This window comes from Perissodus microlepis, chromosome 18 (assembly GCF_051167445.1).
Source record: "Perissodus microlepis isolate ML-2025 ecotype Zambia chromosome 18, ASM5116744v1, whole genome shotgun sequence".
NCBI classification, from domain to species: domain Eukaryota; kingdom Metazoa; phylum Chordata; class Actinopteri; order Cichliformes; family Cichlidae; genus Perissodus; species Perissodus microlepis.
In genome coordinates, this window is record NC_140478.1 from 35,878,114 (window position 1) to 35,901,167 (window position 23,054).

The 23,054-nt window shown below is 39.2% G+C and overlaps 1 protein-coding gene across 1 annotated transcript; it reads right to left on the minus strand.

Annotated features, from left to right (window-relative positions):
* Window positions 1-8,187: 8,187 nt before the first annotated feature.
* Window positions 8,188-10,379, minus strand: LOC146368840 (tripartite motif-containing protein 16-like). The gene has a single exon (XM_084911352.1). It carries the CDS (start codon window positions 10,269-10,271, stop codon window positions 8,610-8,612), a length of 1,662 nt encoding a protein of 553 aa, XP_084767478.1. The 5' UTR covers window positions 10,272-10,379; the 3' UTR covers window positions 8,188-8,609.
* Between the last annotated feature and the right edge of the window lie 12,675 nt (window positions 10,380-23,054).

Below are 23,054 nucleotides of genomic sequence, written 5' to 3' on the forward strand. Positions count from 1 at the left end.
ACATTTTAACTGCTTACAGTTAAGGAACCTGTTCATATTTATTTGATGAACCAATGATTTTCTATAAGTTTGTGATCCATCTTTGATTACTGATTCCAAGATGGTCTTTATGGAAATCCTGTTTGGCTTTTTAAATTTTATTTCCCTTTTTCAGTTTGCCAGGGCAGCCCTCCACAGTCACTGTCCACATGGGTCAGTGGGAACTAGAAGCACTCTGCTAATGTGTGTGACCAGCAACCTCCAGCATCCACCCAGTCAGCGTTTACCATCGCCCTGCTGGATATTTTTTTTTGTCTGTGACTGGAGAGTCAGATTTTTTTTGAGGTTGGAGGAACAGCCTCACACTCGCAGAGGTGAGTCAGTTTTCAGAGGTCATCTAAAATCCTCCCACCCTGGTTTTTATGAAGTAGATCTTATTATGTGAAACAGTAATACTTCTCTTCCTCTTCACCCTCTACACATCTGACTTCAGGTACAAGTCTCAGTCATGTCATCTGCAGAAATTCTCGGGTGACTCTGCCATTGTGGGCTGTATCAGGGATGGACAGGAGGAGGAGCGCAGGAGTGTGGTGGACAGCTTTGTCGAGTGGTGTGAGCTAAACCACCTACAACTTAACATCACAAAGACAAAAGAACTGATTATGGACTTTAGGAAGCATGCTCCTCCTCCTACCGCTGTCACCATCAGAGGGGGCTGATGTAGAGATCGTGGAGGACTACCGGTACCTGGGGGTACACTTGGACCGTAAACTGGACTGGACCAAGAACACCAATGCTGTCTTTAAAAAAAGGGCAGAGTCGGCTTTTCCTACTGAGGCGGCTCAGGTCCTTTAATGCTTGTAGGAAAATGCTGACCATGTTCTATCACTCTGTGGTAGAGAGCGCTGTGTTCTTTGCAGCTGTGTGCTGGGGCAGTGGGGTGAAGACAGCTGATGCCAACAGGCTGAACAAAGTGATTAAAAAGGCTGGTTCTGTCCTGGGTGTCAGACTGGAGAACCTGGAGGAGGTGTCTGAGAGGAGAATGCTAAAAAAGCTTCTTTGTATCATGGACAACCCCTGTCACCCCATGCACTCCTCCATGATGGACCATCGGAGCAAACGCAGCAAAAGACTCACTGCCCCGGAATGCAGAACTGACCGCCACAGGAAATCCTTTGTACTGGTGGCTATAAGACTGTTTAACTCTTCCTCACTCTGTAGGTGATTTTCCTGAGACTATTACCAATGTTATTCTGTTCCCTTTCAGACCGTGCAATATTACCCAACAGTACCTTATTGAATATTTGTTTCATCCCTCCATCATACGCTGCTACTCCCTTTATTCAATTGCACAATAATATGTCACTTTATAGAATCGCCTGCACTGATAGTTAAGTTATTTATTCTCCAGGATATAGTTATATATATTACTTCGTTAGAGTTATTTGATACTATGTCTTGCACTATCCTACTGTATATTACTGTACACTACTATTCTTATTGTATATATTGTATATCTTATTCATCTGTTCCTCTGTCTCTCCTGCTGCTTTGAGCATGTACATGACAAAAGAATTTCCCTCGGGATAAATAAAGTTATTCTTATTCTTATTTCAGTGACTGCTGCTTATACCACAGGTTAATACACTGTACAGATCCCTGATGGGAGAATCAGCCCTATTTTAGGCATTACCTGTTCCAACAAAGAAGTCTGGTAGATGTTTGTTTACAGTCTGATGAGGGGACCACATCCTCAGCATCTCTGAGTTTGTTTCTTGGTTATTATTCATACACAGTAATGTGATGTATGGTGATATCTAGTATAATTGGACCAACCTGGTGCTCTTCATTGATGAAGGCTGTTTGAGTCTGAATGTTTGACCTTGTGTATCTTGTGTTCTCTGGGCTTTGCTGACCTCAATCTTTTTACAGGATCAGAAAACAAAACCAGGATTACTGTAAATGTTTCTTCTCCAGGTGGATGATGATAAGACTGTGTGACACGGGATGCCATCTTTAGTCTAGAGGAAGCAAAGCTCAGAAAGAAGTGTGACTGAGATGTTATATGGTACCCACATGTGTGCAGCTGAGGAGGATGTTCAGGGACGCCTGCAACCAAATCCAAGCCTCCTCAGGTTAGTCGTAGTTGCAGAACGCTATAGAAGGACTGAGACAGCTGAGGTTTAAAATGTTTGATTAAACGGATGAAAAAGAGATTTTCTTCACTATAATTATCACTTTTTTTTTTTTTTTAATTTTTGGCAACTTCAAGTTTGTCAAATTACTTTGACACCTGAACTGAAAATGATACCATACTATTTTAATAATTATTAGTATTATGTATAAATTAATAATTAACTAATAATCAGAAGATGCTCCACCATGCAACATCTCATTGGCTGTAATTTGGAAATAAAACACCAACCTGTCCTCTAAACTCCTGTCTGTTCACTGGATTGCTGAAATTCTTTTTAGATCTAAATGATCCAAACTTGAGCTCTAATGTTTAATAGTAGTAATATTCTCGACCTCTTTAAGTCATTTTCACTATTAGACTGTCCAACCAGCCAACTCCAATAAAAGAACACAGCAGCACTCAGTGATCACCACAGATGAGCGAGTTCCTGTAACATTCATCATCTGATCCCTGTTGGTCTGTGTGCTTCTGCTTGTTTCTTCTTGTTCGCCTCAGTGTTGACGTGTCAAATGTTAAACAGCTGGAAATGAAACTACACCAGTGTACTGTGATGTTTCAGCAACATGTGGCAAACGCTGTTCCTGCCATTCATGGTGACATCACCAGAGACAGCCCCGCCCACCTCAGGACCTCCCCCTGTCATATGTTGATCATGATAATTATGAAGATGACAGTGAGCGCAACTAAGACTGTAAAAATCCACGACCAGGATGTTTAGATGTTTTCTAATTATTAATGAATATTAAGAACCTGTTTGTGTTGTTTATCTTTGTTTTTGTGTCATTTGTTATTAACAAATTTCACAAACTCAGAAAGTTTACATTCTGTGTGTGTTTTCATCTTTAGCAGCCACACTTTAACTGCAATTAAGAAAACAAGCGATAGAAACTGTTGACTCAGTGACTTTATAAAATATTTAAGTGGTTCAGGTAGAGCCAGCTGTTGAATTCCCATGAACACTTACTATATTGTACCTGTACAGCATGTTTTTGTATGAGACAGATTTGTAACACAGGCCTTGCTCTCAGTAAGTTTGAAGTCATTTCCTGATTTGTTTTGTAATCTCTGCTCTTTCTGTATTCTGCTCAGTTTGAATGCTTTGTCAGCAAAACAGACAACAAGTGAACAATTTTGAATAACAAACTGTAGCATGCACTAATATTACACATCTCCAAACAACAATCCACTGAGACCATGAACTCCACTTCTTTGAAGCATTCTTCTTCTTTTTGGCATCATAAAGAAAGCAGAAACAGCATGAGCTGCTTTGATCTACCAAAAGGAAAAAACAAGATATCTGAGGTGAAATCAGTCAGGTGAAATAATTAAGATATAAACAATAATTCAATGTAATGTCTCAGGTAGCTTAGTCTGCTACAACTGTTGATAAAAACTAAACAAATTAACACTGTGTCAGGGAACTGTTGTGTGGGAACTAGTGGCTTTTATGTCTGCAGTCATTTAACTTCCATCTATTCATTTAACTTAGGGGGAAGAAATGTCAGGTTGGTGCAGGCTGGTTAGGTGCATTTGGTCCTCTGTTGTTGTAATTAGATGAGTTGGTTCACTTTGTGGCTCAGCTGTATGTGGGGTTATATCTTGGGCTGGGTATCGATTTTGATTTCTACAATCATTTTGATTCCAATTCACAAGGCCCCGATTCGATTCAATCACCATTTCGATCCAATTTTGACTCAGCATATGAAGATTACGTGATGCTGCTGAAGTGAAACAGAGCAAAGGTACAGAGGTTTTACTAGAGACACAGCTAAGCGTTTTGCAATTTGGCATCATTTTAAAAAGTTTAGATTTCTTCAGTATTGAACAGCCGAAATGAGGCTTTTTTTCTCAGAGGTTATTTTATAAAAACAGCACCTGACAGCGCTGTACACAACGGTAGACTGGTGCATAATAAGCAAGTGAATAATGCAGAGAACAGATTTGAGATGGGAAACTGTTCTTGAAGTACACTGAGAGAGAGAGAGAGCTGTGCAGGAAGTGAGATTTTACCCTGGTGGAACCAAAACAGCAAAGGTAGGAGGGATTTTATGATGATGTTCATCAAATGTGAAGCAGTTTTGATCTTCTTTTGCTGCTCGTTCAGTGAATTTTGGTCAGAGAGTGACAAAACCTGCAGCTTCAGAAAATGTGAGATGTCGGCTTTCAGCCCCGACAGCGTGTCTGTGTACGTGCCATCGGGTGAACGATCCACGCTTTGTGTTTACATCTTTGTGCGGAATCTGTTTAGCTGCTCTCACTTGCTGTAGGTTGCCTCCCCACGTGGCCGGTTTCCACCATCACTGCAGTGAAGCCTGTTCATTTAATTAATGTTTGCTAATAAAGTGTTTTCATTCACGGTTCTGTGTTGACAGCCCTGCTATCTAAGGAGTTTCTTTTCTGCAGCTCTACATTTGCAGTTATTTTGTCTAAACTTTGTTTTATGAAACTGACCTTCCTCACCTCTGCTTGTTAATCCTTTCACACATAGTGGTCACTACAGTGGACAGCTATTCAAAGGCTGTTTTCTTGTATTTGTGTCAGTGTTGATGGTATACTTGCACACACAACACAACACACAGTGTCAAATTCACAAGTTGAAGCATATGTTGTCCACCTAAGTGGACATGTAAAAAACTCTTTGAAAACTACATTTAAAAAACTTAAATGGTAAATGGCCTGCATTTGTATAGCGCTTTTCTAGTCCCTAAGGACCCCAAAGCGCTTCACACTACATTCAGTCATTCACACACTGGCGATGGCAAGCTACATTGTAGCCACAGCTGCCCTGGGGCACACTGACAGAGGCGAGGCTGCCGGACACTGGCGCCACTGGGCCCTCTGACCACCACTAGTAGGCAAACATGGGGTTAGTATCTTGCCCAAGGATATTTGGCATGCAGCCAGGAGGCAGCCTGGGATCAAACCACTGACCTTCTGATTAGTGGCTGACCTGCTCTGCCACCTGAGCTACAGCCACCCAACCAAAAAAGTTCAAAAATCTTTTTTTCATGACTAAAGATGAATAAAAATACTCAAGAAAACAATCCTGAGTGAGGTTGTCATAATTCATCCATGGTAAATGGCCTGTATTTGTATAGCGCTTTACTAGTCCCTAAGGACCCCAAAGCACTTTACACTACATTCAGTCATCCACCCATTCACACACTGGTGATGGCAAGCTACATTGTAGCCACAGCCGCCCTGGGGCGCACTGACAGAGGCGAGGCTGCCGGACTCTGGCGCCACCGGGCCCTCTGACCACCACCAGTAGGCAACGGGTGAAGTGGCTTGCCCAAGGACACAGCGACCGAGACTGTCCAAGCCGGGGCTCGAACCGGCAACCTTCCGATTACAAGGCGAACTGGGGGCCACGATCGCCCCCATCATCCATGAAAGGGTTAATAACGAGCCCGTGTGCCTTTTGTAACTGTTACGTTTGCACTGGTTATTGTAACCTCTCCTGGGGTGTAACTTCCTCCCCAGGTGGCGCTGTCAACACCATCTAGTTGCCTTTACCTGTTTTCCACCTTTGTGCCACCACATTTGCATATATCTCTATCAATTAAATCTGGTTTGAGATCTGCCATATTTTAAATTCAGCTATTTCTCTCAGAAATTTGGGGTCTAAATGACAAATCTGTTATACTGTCACTGTTTAATGGAAATGACTCATTGGGACGTATAAAATTACAAATTTTAAAATTTTTATTAAATCGCATCACCTGATATCGAGTGTCCAAGAATATCAAACCTGTAAAAATTGTTTACGGTCAGAATTTATAAAAACTAATTGTAAGTAAATTCAAACACGTGAGCTTTTCTTTGTGTTGAATATCAACACTTAAGACTGTGAGCTTTACTTTAGAACAACCAACAACTCAGTTGAGTTTGCTTTATGTTACATTGTAAATATGTTAGGTTCTGGTGTTTAGTATTAGTTAGGGTTTAGTTGAGATTTAACCTAGTTTATGTTTCTCCTTCGTCTCCTTGTTTGAGTCTTTTTCTGTTGTTTATCTCCTCGTCTGTAGGTTCCCTCTCTGTCTCGTGTCAAGCTTGCGTGTCCCAGTTTGTGTCTCAATGGTTCCTGTTTTATTGTGGATTCTGTTCCATGCTCAGTGTGTTTAGTTGTACTTTCCCTGTGGCATTCAGGTACATTTGTGTCGGCTGTGTTTTCACTTCCCTCATTACCCTTCTGTGTATTCACGTCCTCTGCCTTCCCCTGTTCTTTGTCAGGTTGTGTGTTTTCTCCATGTCAAGTCACGTCTGGTCACAGCGTTTTATTTCTACTTCTCAGGTTCATGCTCATGTTTTTTTTTCTTCATGTTCCTGTTCAGTTTCATGTTTCAGTCATCATAGTAATTTAGCTGCTCCCAGTTTAGTTTGTAGTTTAGTTTGTCCCAGGACGTTTTGCCCTAATTGTTTTCCATTTTTGACTTCAGCCCAAAAGAAACGGTTCACCTTTTTTTACATTTTTGTTTTTACTTTGATTTTCTCCTTTGTCTGCGTTTTCGGTCCACGTCATAACACTGTCATTCCAAATGTCTATTGATAACAAGAAAAACTTTTTAGTACACAATCTAGATTTCTCCCCAACTTTAGAATCTGTCGGCTTTGTCTGCTGGTCTGAAGTCAATAAACCACAAGAAAGATGATTTTAGGCATTTTATTTGCATCGTGCAGTTTGACTGTGTCCATTCAATTAAACTTTATTTATATAGCGTCAAATCACAACAACAGTCGCCTCAAGGTGCTTTATATTGTAAGGTAAACCCTACAATAATACATAAAGCGAAAAACCCAACAATCATATGACCTCCTATGAGCAAGCACTTTGGGAACAGTGGGAAGGAAAAACTCCCTTTTAATACGAAGAAACCTCCGGCAGAACCAGGCTCAGGGAGGGGCGGGGCCATCTGCTATGACCAATGACATTCCAACCAATGTCTGATAAGAGATGAGACACAGCAGCTGAGCAAATGATCATTTCATGCTGAAGACATCCTCAGACAGAATTAAATACATACATAAACACAGCCTGGTGCCAATAACACAGCTAATGACACTGCTGTATCACTGGCTTTACTGATTAAAGACCATATCTGAAGGAAATCTTTCAACACAACAGAAAGTGACCTTTTAAACACTGAGTGTCATCCTCACCTCAGTTCAGTCTTCAGCTGTTCTGTGGTCACCATGACTGTTTCACTGTACTCATCAACTAGTTGATAAACTGTAATAGACTTCATTTGAAATGATTTGCTGTGAACAAGTGTAATACTGTAGTTTAAATGCAGCCCATAAACACTACATTATACAAAGCTGATGAGCTGCTGATGAAATATGAGTGGTAATTTCAGTCCAAATTAAATAAGTGACTAATGATGCTTTGCTCCAGTTTACCAGGATCTATGACACAATGCACTTTATGATAAAGGCTTTATTGAGCCTAAAAACATGGCAGAATGTAAAACATGTGGACAAACTGAGCTGAGGTGCTTTAACCTCCTCTACATCCCTGTTAGCAGGATGAAGGCGCCCTCTTGTGTTGTGCATCACTTTCAGATTTCACTTGTTAACCTGCAGGAAGACAAAACTTCACTGAGCCTTCAGCAGCTTCAACATCATCAGTAAAGACAGATTTAAATATGTGTAATATCACACTGAGTCAGTTTGTTCACAGGAGTCACAACCTGTAACACTGATGCTGCATTCAAGGACCATTAAAAACATCTGAAAGGACTTAAGAACATCAAGAAAATGTGACTTGTTTCTCTGTAATGAAGCTGTTTTAGTGAAGAAAGTTGAAAGGTCACAGAGCGACTGCTGAATCTTCTGCTCTAAACATGAACTCTGAACTTTGTGATGGTTCAGGAGGAAAACTGCTTCAGTTATTCTCTCAGATTAGTTTCATATTTTCTGCATCAGATTTGAGTGAGATCCTGGAATGAAGACAGAAGAAAAGACTTTGTTCAAAGTTTGATTTATAGTCAAACCTTCCAGTTTATTCACACAATAAAACATCAACACAATATATGAATTCATTCATTAAAATCACAGTTTTTCCTCATTTGTTTGATGATTTTGACAAAAACAAACACAAACACACACACATGGTCTGCCATACTCATGAAGAGAAATGTCGACATTTTTCAATACAAATATTCCAGAAACATTTAGAGGATAGAGAAGTTTACATTTTCATGTGGAGAAATATTTTAGTAAATCAAAATGATGATGAGCAGTGATAGCCTCCATAAACAGTCACAGGAAAGATCTCCTTTAAAAACTCAGAAACATCAAGAGAACAACTAGAAGATGTGGAGGTACCACCCATAATGTTTGACTGACAGCTGATCTCTGTGCAGAAATGATGGAGAGAAAATAAAATGAAACTAAAATACAGATTTAAACCCACAATATGAAAGACTTCAGTCTATTTCACTTTAATCAACTCAGCAGTGGCTCCATAGTAAAGCAAAAGTCCAGCATAGAGCGGCTGAGTGAATGTGGTCTGGACTCTGTGGAGGAGAGTCATGGTTTCAGAGACGCTGTAGAAGGACAAAATACCTGCTCTGTGATCCAGGTACACTCCTACTCTGGAGGAACGAGGACCTGAGACAGGAGTTTGGATGTTGTTGTACCAAAATGTATAACTGTTGTTGTAATAATATAATGACCAAGATTTGTCATTATGTCCAAATCCACATTCTTTACCCTCTCCTTTTCTGCTGATATTCTTGTGTGCGACTGCTACATAAACTCCTCCCCCTCTCCACTCCACCTCCCAGTAACAACGTCCAGTCAGACTCTCTCTACTCAGGACCTGATCATATACAGTGAATCTGTCTGGATGACTAGAATAAGACTGTTGTTGTTTCATAAATGTTGCTTTTCTGTTCCCCTCTGATAACAACAGCCATGTGTTTGCTGTGTTTGGATCCAGTGTGATTTCACATGAATATTTTAAGAATCCAGCTCTGGTCTTTGGCCCTGGTGGATCTGACAGTAAAACATCCACTTCAGTGACTGTCAGTGAGATGTTTGTCCGTTCCTCTCTCAGAATGTCCTGTAGTTTATCTCTGACCTCTGACACAGCTGCTGTCACATCCTCAAAGTAGCTCAGAGGACGGATATTGATGCTGGATGAGTCTGTAGACTCACTGAGTGCTGACAGTGAGGGGTAGTTGTGTAGAAACTGGATGTGATCCTCTGTGTGTGAGAGCTGCTTCAGCTCAGCATCTTTCCTCTTCAGCTCAGTGATCTCCTGCTCCAGCTTCTCCTGAAGCTCTTTGACTCGACTCACTTCAGTTTCCTGCTGGGATCTGATCTGCTGCTTCACATCAGAGCTTCTTTTCTGGATGAGATGGATCAGCTCAGTGAAGATCTTCTCACTGTGCTCCACTGTTTGATCAGCAGACTGATTGATGGCCTCCACCTCCTGTTGAAGCAGCTTCACATCTTTCTCTCTGTCCTGGATTCTCTGCTGGATGTTTTGTCGACTCACCTCCAGCTCTCTCTGCCTCTCAGTCCTTTCTGCTGCAGCTGAGACTGTGTCGTGGCCTTTATGTTCATCCACAGAGCAGAGATAACAGATACTCTGCTGATCAGTACGGCAGAACATCTTCATCACCTCATCATGACGAGAGCAGATGTTCTCCTGGAGCTTCTTGGAGGGCTCCACCAGCTTGTGTTTCTTTAATGGAGCCGCATCATAATGAGGCTGAAGGTGTTTCTCACAGTAAGATGCCAGACAGACTAAACAGGACTTGAAGGCTTTCATTTTTCTTCCAGTGCAGACATCACAGGCCACATCTTCAGGTCCAGCATAGCAGTGATCAGCAGGAGCAGCTTGGAGTCCAGTCTTCTTCAGCTCCTCCACTAAATCTGCTAACATGGTGTTTTTCTCCAGGACAGGCCTCGGTGTGAAAGTCCTCCGGCACTGAGGGCAGCTGTAGATTTTCTTCTTTTCCTCTTCATCCCAGAAGCTTTTAATACAGTTCATGCAGTAGCTGTGTCCACAGGGAATAGTCACCGGATCCTTCAGTAGATCCAAACAGACTGAACAGCAGAATTTTGTTTGATCCATTTGATTCATGTGCTGTGCCGTTTCACCGTCTCTCAGTGACTGTCAGACAGTTTCACTTTCTCTGAACAGAAACAACCTCTGTGCTCTGAAGGGAAACAGATCTCTGCTCTTGTTCACCTCCTACAGGAAATGAGGCTCACCAGCAACTGCATTTACACCATGTTGTTTAGACCCATCCTGATACACACACATCTGTGAAGGGAGGCACTAAAGAAATATTCTTACAGAGCGACCAAGAGACAATCACATGATGCAGGGTGTGGTATGTTTGGTTACAGCATGCAGTAACAAGTCTGACCCAGTTAAAGTTTAATAGTTTATCTTTACTTGGATGTTTGAAATTTGACCGTCAACACTCAGCGAGTTCATTCTATATTTCAAAAAGTTCAGCAAAGTTTAGGATGCTGTGATGAATAAAAATAAATCAAACTTTATGTTTTGACATTTTCTAATCTTAGTTCATTCTCACACTTACAGAATGATGCATGGGAACAACTGACTCCACTAAATCAAACCTATGTTCAAATGAAATTACTGTACAAGACAGGCAGCAAGCTTGATTTCTTGATTATTTTTTTAAATAGTAAAATATATGTAAAACTATTTAAAAAACAAATACAGATAGTGTTCTAATTCTACATTCTTTAGTAATGTTTCCTGTGTACCACCATGGATTTCGAAACAATACATTAATATGTGCTTTAAATGCAGACACTCAAATTTAACTCAACATTCACACTGAAGATACACAGTAGACATAAGAATCAGTTTTCATGCCCTTTATTTTTTCTTTCATTTAAAATCTTTTTGGTAAAGATCATCATAATTACCCATTAACTTTCATGTACAGCTTAAATGTTTCACTACACTGTTGGCAGCAAACTAGAAGCTAAACGACTCTTCAGTCCAAGGGCGTAGATTTGGCATTAACGGAAGGGACATGTCCCCACCAATATCCAGCGATTATTGAATTGTCCCCACCAATAATTTGAAAGAAAAACAAACGCAGTCAGTTCTTCTTTTACTCTTTTACTGTTATGCTGTTTTGTGGCTCACGAGGTTTAAAACTACTTATAAACACACACGCACACACAAAGTAACTCCACCAGAGTGCCTATTTCGGGCCACTTTTGTCGGTCCAAGCCCGGAAAAAGGAGCAGGGATGGAATTGTGACATTAAAAAAACAATAACTGCTAAAATAAATTTAATTTGTAGTTCTAAATAAATTCTAAATGCATTTAGGACGTTTTTTACTCACTTTATGTCTCTTCCACGATGTTATTTCTCTCTCCAACAATGTAGGTTACAATTATATTAGCATGACCAATTATGCAAATTAGGCAATGACGTCATTTAGCGACTTCTAGCGACTTTTACTGAGGAGTTGGCAACACTGCAACCACTGGATGAGAGACTCACTGAAAAGGCAGCTGGTTTTATTACTCAATGATTTGTTGTTACAAAGATAAAAATTGTGAACAGGAAGAAGTAATGGTATTACTTCTCCCTTGTCACAAGAAGTCACCACAGCAGGTAGATGCCTTTCCTGAACCAAACCCAATGGGATAAGCGTCTCCTTCTGGGATCTTTCACCTGGTAGGCGAACCACTGTAAACCACGATACCAACTAAACCACTTGATAGTTTAGTTAAGAAAGTCTGTACAGATAAGGAACGTGCATTCTTCACCAGCTTTAAACCTTTGTTCACATGTAATGCCATATTCCACACTTTGCTATCAGTTGTGTACAAATCGGTGGCTACTCATGAGTTCCTCTGAACTTTCATACAACTGAGCTCAACAAACAATAACTGTCAGTCAGCAGAGGAAACTCATTTTTCCTCCAAAGTGATTCAGTGCATCAGAAATCTACGGTGTGTTTATTTTTGTTATTCAGTTCAGTTGTGCGTCAAGCTGACTGCTGTTAATCGTACCGATCAGGCACAAAAGTAAAAGCAGATAGGAATGATACTGTCAATCCGAAAGTCCACCACAAGCTGAAAGAAACAACTCGAAATGCTCTAAAACATAGGTGTCAAACTCTGGCCCGCGGGCCAAATTTGGCCCGCAGCCTACTTACATTTGGCCCGCGAATACATACCAAATTACTATCAGAGCTGGCCTACTGGTATTATACAGCTAATATATATATTGTTTAGTATTAAGCTTTGCTTGTTCCATATTCAGTTTTTCAGCAAAACGTGTTTGAGTCCATAAGAAAAGATTCATTCTTATATCTGGAGGAATAAATATATTTCAATAAATATTAACGTTAGCCCGCGACTTTGTTCCAGTTTTGAATTTTGGCCCACTGTGTATTTGAGTTTGACACCCCTGCTCTAAAAGAACAATAAATGTTTTTCCACAAAAAAGCAAAACCAAAGGCTCTGAGCCTGGCCTTTTAACGGCTTCACCTACTTTGGAGTTTTTTAAAAACTTCAATACTAGCGTTTTATCTTTCCTGACTTTGTTTAACTTTACTTTTAAATAACCCTTTAATCTCTGGGAAATAATAAAATCATCTTCAGTTTTAGTTTTTTCTTGAGCAAAATACATAGAAGACAGCAGATGCATCCAATAAATTTCTCCCGAGTAGGCTGACTCAGTCAAAAAGGCTCACTGTCTGGTGATATATCTTAATCTCGTGTGGTTTTACATTGCTGTAAAAACTTTATTACTACAGATATCTAATAAAAAAACAAAACTGCTGTCACAGCCACTACAAACACAGACTTACATTGAGTTCTATGATCCAGAGCATGGTGATGAACAAGAGGTCAAAGGTGACAAAGAGGCAGAAAGTCCTCCTCACATCCGAGATGCATTTCTTCTCTCCGATGTCGTACGCCTCCAATCTCACAGAAACGGCCGGGGAGTTGACAGACCCCATGCCTGTTCTGACAGGGATCTGTGAGTAGCTACCGCTGCTGCTGCCTCCACCACGTCGGCCTTCCATCGCTGGCCACCCCACCTGGGCAGGGCTGGCCCCACCTACTGGTCAATTTTAGGAAAGAGTCAGAGGTGGAAGATCATTGGAGCTGGAAGCGAGGCTGGTGTTGGTGATGTGGAGTCACTGTGTGGAGGTTAAAAGCATCACTGCATCTGTAGAAAAGAAGATGAAGAAGGTAAAGAAATGGCAATCTCCTCTCAGGGAGTAAACCTCAGCGATTTTCTAAAGCATCTAAGTCTTTGTAGACATAATAAAAATTCTGACAATCGTCTGCTTCTTTTTTTGAACAACATAGTAAAGCAGAATAAGCTCCATCAGGCTGTGGATTTACATTGTTGAGTTAGATTTTATAACGATTTGTTCATAATACAAAGCTTTTAGAGATCTTTGGGCTTTGCAGTGCTAAGAGTGTTTATGTTTCTGGTTTCTGAGAGCAGAGCTAAAAACAAAACAAAACAAAAAACAAACAAAAAAACAAGCACAACACAACCCCCCCCAAAATCTAATTCAAACCACTTGTCATGCACAAAACCAACCATATATATGCAAAGTTGTTGATGCTCTCTGTATGGTTGCCACTCGAACTCTTCACCGTATCTCAAAGACTGAACCCTTCAGGAGAAACTCATTTCTGCTGCTTGCGTCTGTGATTTCTTCACTACTCAACGTTTCTGAGATCTGGAATGCAGATCGACTAGTAAATCAAAACGTTCACCTTCTGGCTCAGTTCTCCCGTCACCACCACAGTCTAGTGCAACACCTGAGGTGTCGGATGTCATCCCAGCCTGTTCACATCCAGCAGTAAACTCTCTACTACATGGTGATTGTTCGAATGAAGCCAACAGAAACACAATGTCTGAAAAAAACGTTGTATTACATCTTTTTCTTCATGTAAACGAACGAAACTTCTCTCAAATCCATCAGTCTTTTCACTTACTCTTGAGTTAATTAATCAATGTTTGCATTTCTTACCATTTCCTGCATGAAGAGATTACAACAGCTGCAACTCATTATTTTACAGTACTGAAGTGAGCAGCTTCAAATTGCTCTTTCACTTATAACTGAGCTTAAATTGGACTTTTCTACTAAAAAAACCCTGTAAAAATCACTGTCACATGACCCAGAAAAAGATTTCCGTTATCATCTAGCTTCAATGACTTTTGGACCTCATACCATTAAACATGTTTACACTGTCTTTGGTTTAAGGAACTGAAACCAGTTGTGCTTTTGCTTTAACTGTCAGCTGCTCTGATACACAGAAAAAAAAGGCAGGATGGAAACGTGATTTGTACAGTCTGGTCCCAGCAGGTTTTCTCTGGTGATGTGGTTTCACAGTCTTGTGACTTTCATGTTTTACATGAATTAGTCTTTTTGGTTCACAAAATGCATCTATTTTAGGGCTTTAGTCAGGTTTAAATGACTGTTAATTACCTGAAAAATAAATCTGTTAAAGAACCATTCAGTCACTTTGTAATGGGACGTATCTTCAGCACAATCGTATGTACTGTGCACCTGAAACTAATATCGTTCACCATTTGGCGCTTCCTTCTCACATGCCAGAGAGCTATTACAGTTACACCGCAGATGGTGTCTAAAACAATTTCACCCTCAACTTCCTAGCAGTTGCATCATTACATTATTTCAGCATTTGCAGTTATTCCAACTGTTTTATTAATCCTTAACATACTTTTCATTTACTTGTTCAACTTTACAAAATGCCAGTCCAAAAAAAAAAAAACCCAGAAAGTATACGGGACATTGACTGTCATTCAAACCTGAACTTTACCCAGTATTTTCCACATAAATCAGCTAGCACCAACATTAAAACCAATTACATTTGCCACGCTGCAATGGATCCTGGTTTTTATGTGGATGTTGTTTTCACACAGACTGCCCTACTTAAACATTATTACAGCCAAATTACACCTCCCATATGGCAATGGCACTCCCTGACGGCTGCAGCTTCCCTTGGAAGTCTAATGCGTCAGACCGGAGCTTAATTACTCAGGAACAACAACAACAACAAAAAAAGACAAATCCACATATATATTAGCGTCTGAGTTGCAAGGGCCAGCAGTCAAAGCAATTTTAAATGACATTTTATTTAAACATATGGGATCCCAGCACCACCCTCTCCCCAGCCACCTACTCCACCTCTTCCAAAGTGAAGGTGTGGTATCGGGGTGCTCAGCCCCGCCGTGAGATGTAATGTCTCCAGCACGTCCTGGGTCTGCACCAGCTTACAAAACAAAGAAACAGATTAGAGCTGGGGACCTGTCGCTGTTCTAAATGTCTTTGAGTGGTTACAATTTCCACTGCTTCAAATCTGTTAACTAACAAGTTTTCATTTAAATATGTGTATGAGACTCCAACGTATTTACAAGTAGTAACCTCCAGGTCTGAAAAATTAATCCAGAATGGAAGTGCAAACAACTAACAGGAGCAGTTCCTCTGAAAGACACCAAGGCTGGTGCCAATTCCCGCAGTTAGAGCAACAAATACTGAGGCAGCAGTTTGAACAGGCTTGCCAAAGCTGGACACAGCGGAAGATTGAAAAGATGTTGCTGGTCTGATGACTGCTGTGACATTCAAATGGTAGGGTCAGAATTTGGTGTAAACGACATAAAAGAATGAACATCTTGCCTTGTATTAACATTTCAAGTTGCTGATAGCGGTGTGAGAGTGTGGAGAATATTTTCTAGGCATACTTTGAGCCAATTAGTACCAGCTTAGCATTGTTTAACCACCACAGCCCAGCTAATGCTGACCATGTCTATCACTTTATAACCACACTGTAGCCATTTTTTGATGGCTGCTTCCAGCTCAAATTTATTTTTTATTTTTTTTATTTTATTTTTTTGTTTCACACATGGTACAGCAGTAATGCATTCCCATACACAACCTTCCTTTCAATTAAAGTAACACTGTTTCCATGCATGAAAAGGAGCAGGAAGAAGAATAAATTCTTATTGATACCTGCCCCCTATCTGTGGTAATACAAGTAGGCAACCAAAATTACACTATGACAATTTTCTGCACATAACAAAACAAAACAAAGCAAACAGAACAATATACTCAACAATGAGCAATACCACTAAATATCAAACTAAAAGGATCATTTTTCTACAATTAAATTCTATTCTTTTCAACTTCTTCATATTGGTTTATCATTTTATTCTTATAGCAGATTTTAAATTGAGAAACATTTATACAACACTTAAGATGATCACTGAGAGAATTCCAGTTTCTTATGCCTATGACTGTTGGACACATTTGCCTGTGTGTGGTTCGAGCAAACCGGTGCTTAAAATAAAACTTCCTTCTGCCGTCCCCATTTTCTGAACACAATACAAATAAACTTTGTAACTTAAGAGGTAGTGTTTTATTTTTCGCCCTAAACATAATAGTTAAAGTCTGTAATTTCACTATGTCTTCTAGTTTTAACAATTTCGATTTTATAAACAAATTATTAGTGTGTTCTCTATATTTAACAATATGCATAATTCGAATCGCTCTCTTCTGTAATAAATATAATGGTTTCATATTAGTCACGTATGTATTCCCCCATACTTCAACACAATAGCTCAGATAGGGTAGAAACAATGAAAAATATAATATTCTCATTGTCTTGTAATCTAATATGTATCTAACATTACCCAGGATATAAATACTTTTAGCCAACTTTTTTTTAACATGTTCAATATGTGATTACCATGTTAACTTGTCATCCACTATTACACCCAGAAAACGGAATTCTGTCACTCTTTCAATTAATACTCCCTCTATAGATAATACTATCTCTTTCTCCTTTACACGGTTTCCGAATATCATAAACTTTGTTTTTTCCAAATTCAGCGATAACTCATTTACATCAAACCATTTTTAAATTTTTTTCATTTCAATAACCATAATTTTAGCCAATTCTTTCAAGTTCTCTCCGGAACAGTAAAAATTTGTATCGTCTGCAAACAAAACAAAATTCAACATTTTTGACACATCACAAATGTCATTTATATATAAATTAAAAAGTTTTGGTCCTAAAACAGAACCTTGAGGGACCCCACATTCTATTTTCATTCTATCAGATGAATTGCCTAAACACTGCACATACTGAAACCTATTATCTAAATAGCTGCTTAACCAGTTCAATACTATTCCTCTCACACCATAAGTTCTTAACTTAGAAATCAAGATGGAGTGTTGCAGAGTGTCAAAAGCTTTTCTTAAATCAATGAATACCCCTATAGTATATTTATTATGATGTGTTGCTGATGAAATGTCTTCAATAGTATTCATTAATGCTATTGCTGTTGATCTGTTCCGTCGAAAATCCGTATTGACTTTCGCTTAACAGTTGATGTTTTTCAATGAAACTATCAAATTTTTGTGCAAAGAGTTTTTCAAGCACTTTAGAAAACTGTGATAGCAATGATACTGGTCTATAATTATTAAAACTATGTCTGTCTCCCGATTTATAAAGAGGGATAACTTTTGCCACTTTCATTCGGTCAGGAAATACACCCGAATAAAATGAGAGATTAAAAATATAACCGAGAGGTTTGATTATACAATCCAAGGTCTTTTTTACGATGACCATGTCTAACCCATCACAGTCAGTGGATGTCTTGTTTTTAGATTCTGCTACAATAGCTATGATTTCTTTTTCAGTGATTTCCCCTAAAAACATAGACTGTACCACTCCATCTCAAAATCATCTCAAATCATCTCAAACTGGTTTCTTGAACATGAAGATGAGTTCACTGTACTCCAATAGAGCATCTTTGGGATGAGGTGGAACGGCAGATTCAAGTCAACAATTAATGAACATGACTTCATGACGCAGTTCTGTCAGCAACAGGGGTCATACCTGCTATAAACAAGGTGTACCTAACAAAGTGGCCAGTAATTGCATATATGCTGTTATGATGGATGTTTATAATAAATATTAACTGAGAGAGAAAAGATACACCAAAGCTACTCTAGGGTAATAACAAAACGAGGGAAATTAACAAACTACATCTAACTGTTTTGGATTCAGAACAATTATTTTCAGCCTTTTATAAGGATTAAAATTTAATTCTGGATTAATTTTGGCAGCTTGAACTAGTTAAAGAAGATGCTGCCTATCCTGACATTTACATGAAAAGTCAAAACTACTATTTAAACACAATGACGACAGATTCTAGGCAGACAATCCTGTAAAACATGGAAATATGAAGCATCTCTGATGGCTCAACACAGTAAGAAGAAGGGATGGAAATGATGTATAACTAGTTGAATACTGGAATCAGTGTTTTAAGCTGTGATGTAATAAACTAGTGGTGGGAAAATGAAAAAGAAAGAAGACAAATGTTTCCCTTTTGTGTTTTCCCGATTATGTGTCCGATATTTAAAAAAAACAACAACTATCTATCATGTACAAACTCTTTACAGGAATAAACCTGAAACCAATTGTTCTGCTGGGGAAGTTTCGTAAGCGGCACGAAGTTTAAAAAACAACATTCACCTGAGGGAGGCCCCCCAGGAGCTCAGGTCTGACGGATGGATTATTGCATGGTCCTGAAGCCAGCAGCGCCCTTGGTCATGAGATTTGTTTTAAATGTTTGCTGTATTATTGTTTTTAAATCATTGGAGTATACAGATTTTAAAAGTGTTTTATGATTACAATAGTTCGTAAAGTAGCAGAAGTATTCACACATCACAGTGACGGAGGTTAAAGGTTAATTATCAACCTTCTGTGGAGGAAATAAGGTGCTTGTTGTGCATTACGTTCAACATTTTCCTAATGTACCTTCAAACAGCTAATACCGCTTGAGCATTCCTGTCTGTGCCTAATGTCAAGTCATAGTCATGTAGTTTCTCTTTTCAAGTTCTTCTTGATGAAAATCACACTTTAACCTTTGACTTTCATAAATGATGTGACAGACTTAACACCATGTTAAGTCTATTTGGCAAATTCTGATCAATTATGAAGGATTATCCAGAATATTCTGACCGGCTACCTTTGATAACGCAGAAACAGAAATCTTGAGTTGTGGTATCAGGGTGCTCAGCCCACAGATATTGAACTTCACATACCCCATCTGCCTCCATTTGGGACTGCAATGGCCTTAAAAACCCTACACATATCTTCCCTACTTAAGTGCAGCCTTTTTTCTAATGGAATTACAATATCGGCATCTGGTCTCTGACTTCTCATCAATTGTGTGGGCGTCCTTTAGAGGACATTTCATCGGAATAAAGGCAAATACGGTGGTGCCTTTATCTGCAGAAATATGTGGCCTGTAGCCAGTGGGTGGGGCACCACATGCTCGCTCTCACTGTTAGATTGGATAGAAAAGTCTGCAGCAGGACAAGCGAATATTAATGACGTTTCTGAGTGTTTCGATTCCATCAAGAACAAAAACAAATCTTAGCTAACCAACACTCACTGGGTTTTAGTGGATTACTATATTTCACAGAAATATTACAGAAACAGTTTCTTTGGTACAATAATCCAGCTGTGCAGAAATCAGGGAGTCGGGAAGAAGCAGCTCATTAAATTCTGTGCTTGTTTAAGACTGAAGCACATATTATATTATCATAATACCAGAGCTGAACTGGATGACTCATTCCTCATTAAATTACTTCAGATGTTATTTAAAAAATATGTATATTTTATGCAAGTGAAGCTGCTTGTGCTGCCACCTAAACCAATCATAACGTGGCCTCAAATGTTAAAGTAACCTTATGAGCAGAATCTGATATAAGAGACTATCAGTTATGGAGACAAAGATAAAGGCAAAAAAAAAAAAACTGTGTTTAAATTAAATAAGCAAACTGATATGAATGAACCTTACATTTAGATAATACAAATCATCAGCAAGAATAATAAAAAACAAGCAAAAACAAATAATAAAAGAAACCTCAGCTAACGTGGAAGCTACACTGCAAGGTGGTCTGTTTAATAAATAAAATCTGACAGGTCACATACAGGACCATTAACATCTCTGTAAACAGAACTCAGCTCCCACAAAGCTCCAAATGAAGAAAAACTGCATCTGCATGCAGAGAACTGTTTGTGGAGACATCCAGCATGTCGACGCACAGTGAGTGAATGATGAAGAACAAACCATAACGAGGGGCAGGGCTACTACACTGCATTGTGTCCATCAGGTAAAAAAAAAAAGAAATCTGTTGGCTAATCTACACCATATCAATAACAGCTTCCTTAAGGTTTTAAAATGCACTGCAGCTGCATTTTAAAACATATCTACAAGCAATGCCAAAGAAACACACAGGTATGAGTACAGAGGTACTATGAAGGTAGCTCACTTCTTACTGGAGTATATCACCATAGTGACTTAAACTGTAGAGCAAACCTGCTTCAGAGCAGGTTGTGTTTGAGATTACGGATCAACAAGTATGAAATCACCACTTAGCTACCAATCAGTTCTCTGGAAAACTGCTTTACAACAAGTACCTGAAAGATCCCTTTGGACTGCTGTGCCATGGATAGTGGGAGGATCTTTCCATTGATGAGCATCAGTAGTCTAATCAGTTTAGATTCTTAAATTCAACTTCATTCTTTGACTTTTCCCATTTGTCTGCAGAACAATTTCACAACATTTTGAATTCCTCTATAAACATTAATCTCGTTTTTTTCTTTTGTCTGCAACGCTTGTTCCTAGCATGTCCTCGTCCATGAAAGCATTTAATCTTATCTGAGCGATTCCTCTTGGTCTCCTGTATCACTGCTCATCATTCGACATGCTTTTCCCAGTATATCCACGGCCATTTTTGTATTTATGCTTGTATTTTCTCCCAGACTGGTAAACATCAACAGAGCTCAGCAAAAGAACTTTTAGTTCCTATTTGAACTTTATTAATACAAGTGTTTAACCTTTTCATGTTTATAGTTTTATCTTTCTTTGTAAAGTCAGCTGTTCTGCTGCTCTGTATGTGATTGGTCAGATGCCCCCAACGCCACCCCTTTCATGTAAACAGGCTAGTAGCTAAAATGGGAAACCCTGGGTTACCTTATAGAGTTGATAACTAGCGTCATGTGATCACTTAGTCTGATTGACAATGTTGGGATAAGTTAATCAAGATAACAGAAAGATTTCTTGAGTATGATGAACAATGAATTTAACTTCTAAATATGACTTCCTAACACAGAATGTGATGACGTCATACGCTTTGTACTTTGATGTGTGGTGATTGGAAGTGTCTGTGTGGTGCAGCCTGGACAGACCAGACCAGCTGCACCACACAGACACTTCAAACCTCACCCGAGGACAAAAAGCACAAGAACAACAACAAAAAAAGAAAGAAAACAAACCTTAGAAACATGCAGGGTTACAGGAGAAGCCAGTCGTGCAGAGGTGAGCCTGTGCGAGTCTGAATTTAACTCCTATTTATGACTTCCTACCAAAGAATGATGATGGGAGAATTTGGATTTATTTATTAACAGATTTATTACGCATTAGTTTTATGGGTCTGTTCCACTTAAGGTCAGATTGGTGTCTATGAACCAAAATGAGTTTCACACCAAGACTAAACTCGTGTCATGGTTTGCATTATGCAGTGGTTACAGTGGTGACACTTATTAGACTCTGAAGTCTGTGCACCAGTTTTTCAGGGTCCTATAGGTGCAATTGTTGCGACCACTGTAAATGTGACACCATCACAGAAAAATTGTATAAAATCAGAAGAAGAAAGAGAACTCTAATATGATGGCTGCACACCAGCTGGATCATTATAACAACATCACATCACATGAGTAACTTCAACATGACGAGACTTCAAGGACTCCAACAATGTTCATACAGTGAGGATAAATAATGTTTTTTATTATTTATTATAAAAAGGACACAATATAGATATATAAAATGCAGCCAGAACTCCAATAACTAACATGTCCATTAATTTGACACGTTGATTTATATATAATTTCTTTTTCTCTCTTAGCTTTTCAGCTCCACATTTTTGCCATTTCTTCCACACTCAACTCTTTTCTACAAGCTGAGCACACAGTGAAGGTAGGGGAGGGCTGGTGGCATTAAGAGATTTGATTGGGCAATCTAGGGGCCAGTTAGTTCTTTCCTTTGGTGAAAGTTGGGCTCTTCAATTCAGCATGGTACAACTCCAAAGATTCTGCAACATCAAACCCTCTGTCTGCTAATATTACATCCAGTTACAAGATGAGCTTCCCGACCCCCTGAACTACGGATGCCCTACATGACTGTTAGGACAACTTATGTATTGCAAGTATGCAGTACTAAGAATAACTTGATGTTTCTGACTTTGCATTATGAATTGTTTACCCACTGACAAACATTTCAAGTTCTACTAAATTAAAAAACAATTTGTGGTAACCTGATTATGATTCAAAAAGAATAATTAACAACACTTCTTGTAATGGTGTTAAAATCAGCCCAGCTTTTATTTTCATATGCAAAAAGTAAAAGAAAATCAGCCAACATACTGGACACACATAATTGTCAATATAATTGTTTATTGTTCAACACAATAAACAATTATACTGTCACCATGGTTACTGGTATTGAAAGCTTATTGATAATTTGTCCAAGTAAAGAATGCCCTCTCACAAATGTCATGTGACCACCTCATTGGCTTACAGAATCGTGATGTCACACACATTTAGAATCTTACCACCACTGTGATCCTTTGATCCTTTGATCCTAAAACCCTTAAATAGGGGTGAGACGCAAGAACTTTCAGTCCGTTATTCGCAGCATTTATGTGTGCAGCATTTAAACGTTCGCCAGAGAAGCCTTTTTTTGGGATCCTTTTCAGAGTCACTGTTAACAGATTCCAACATGTCTCCAAGAAAACAGAA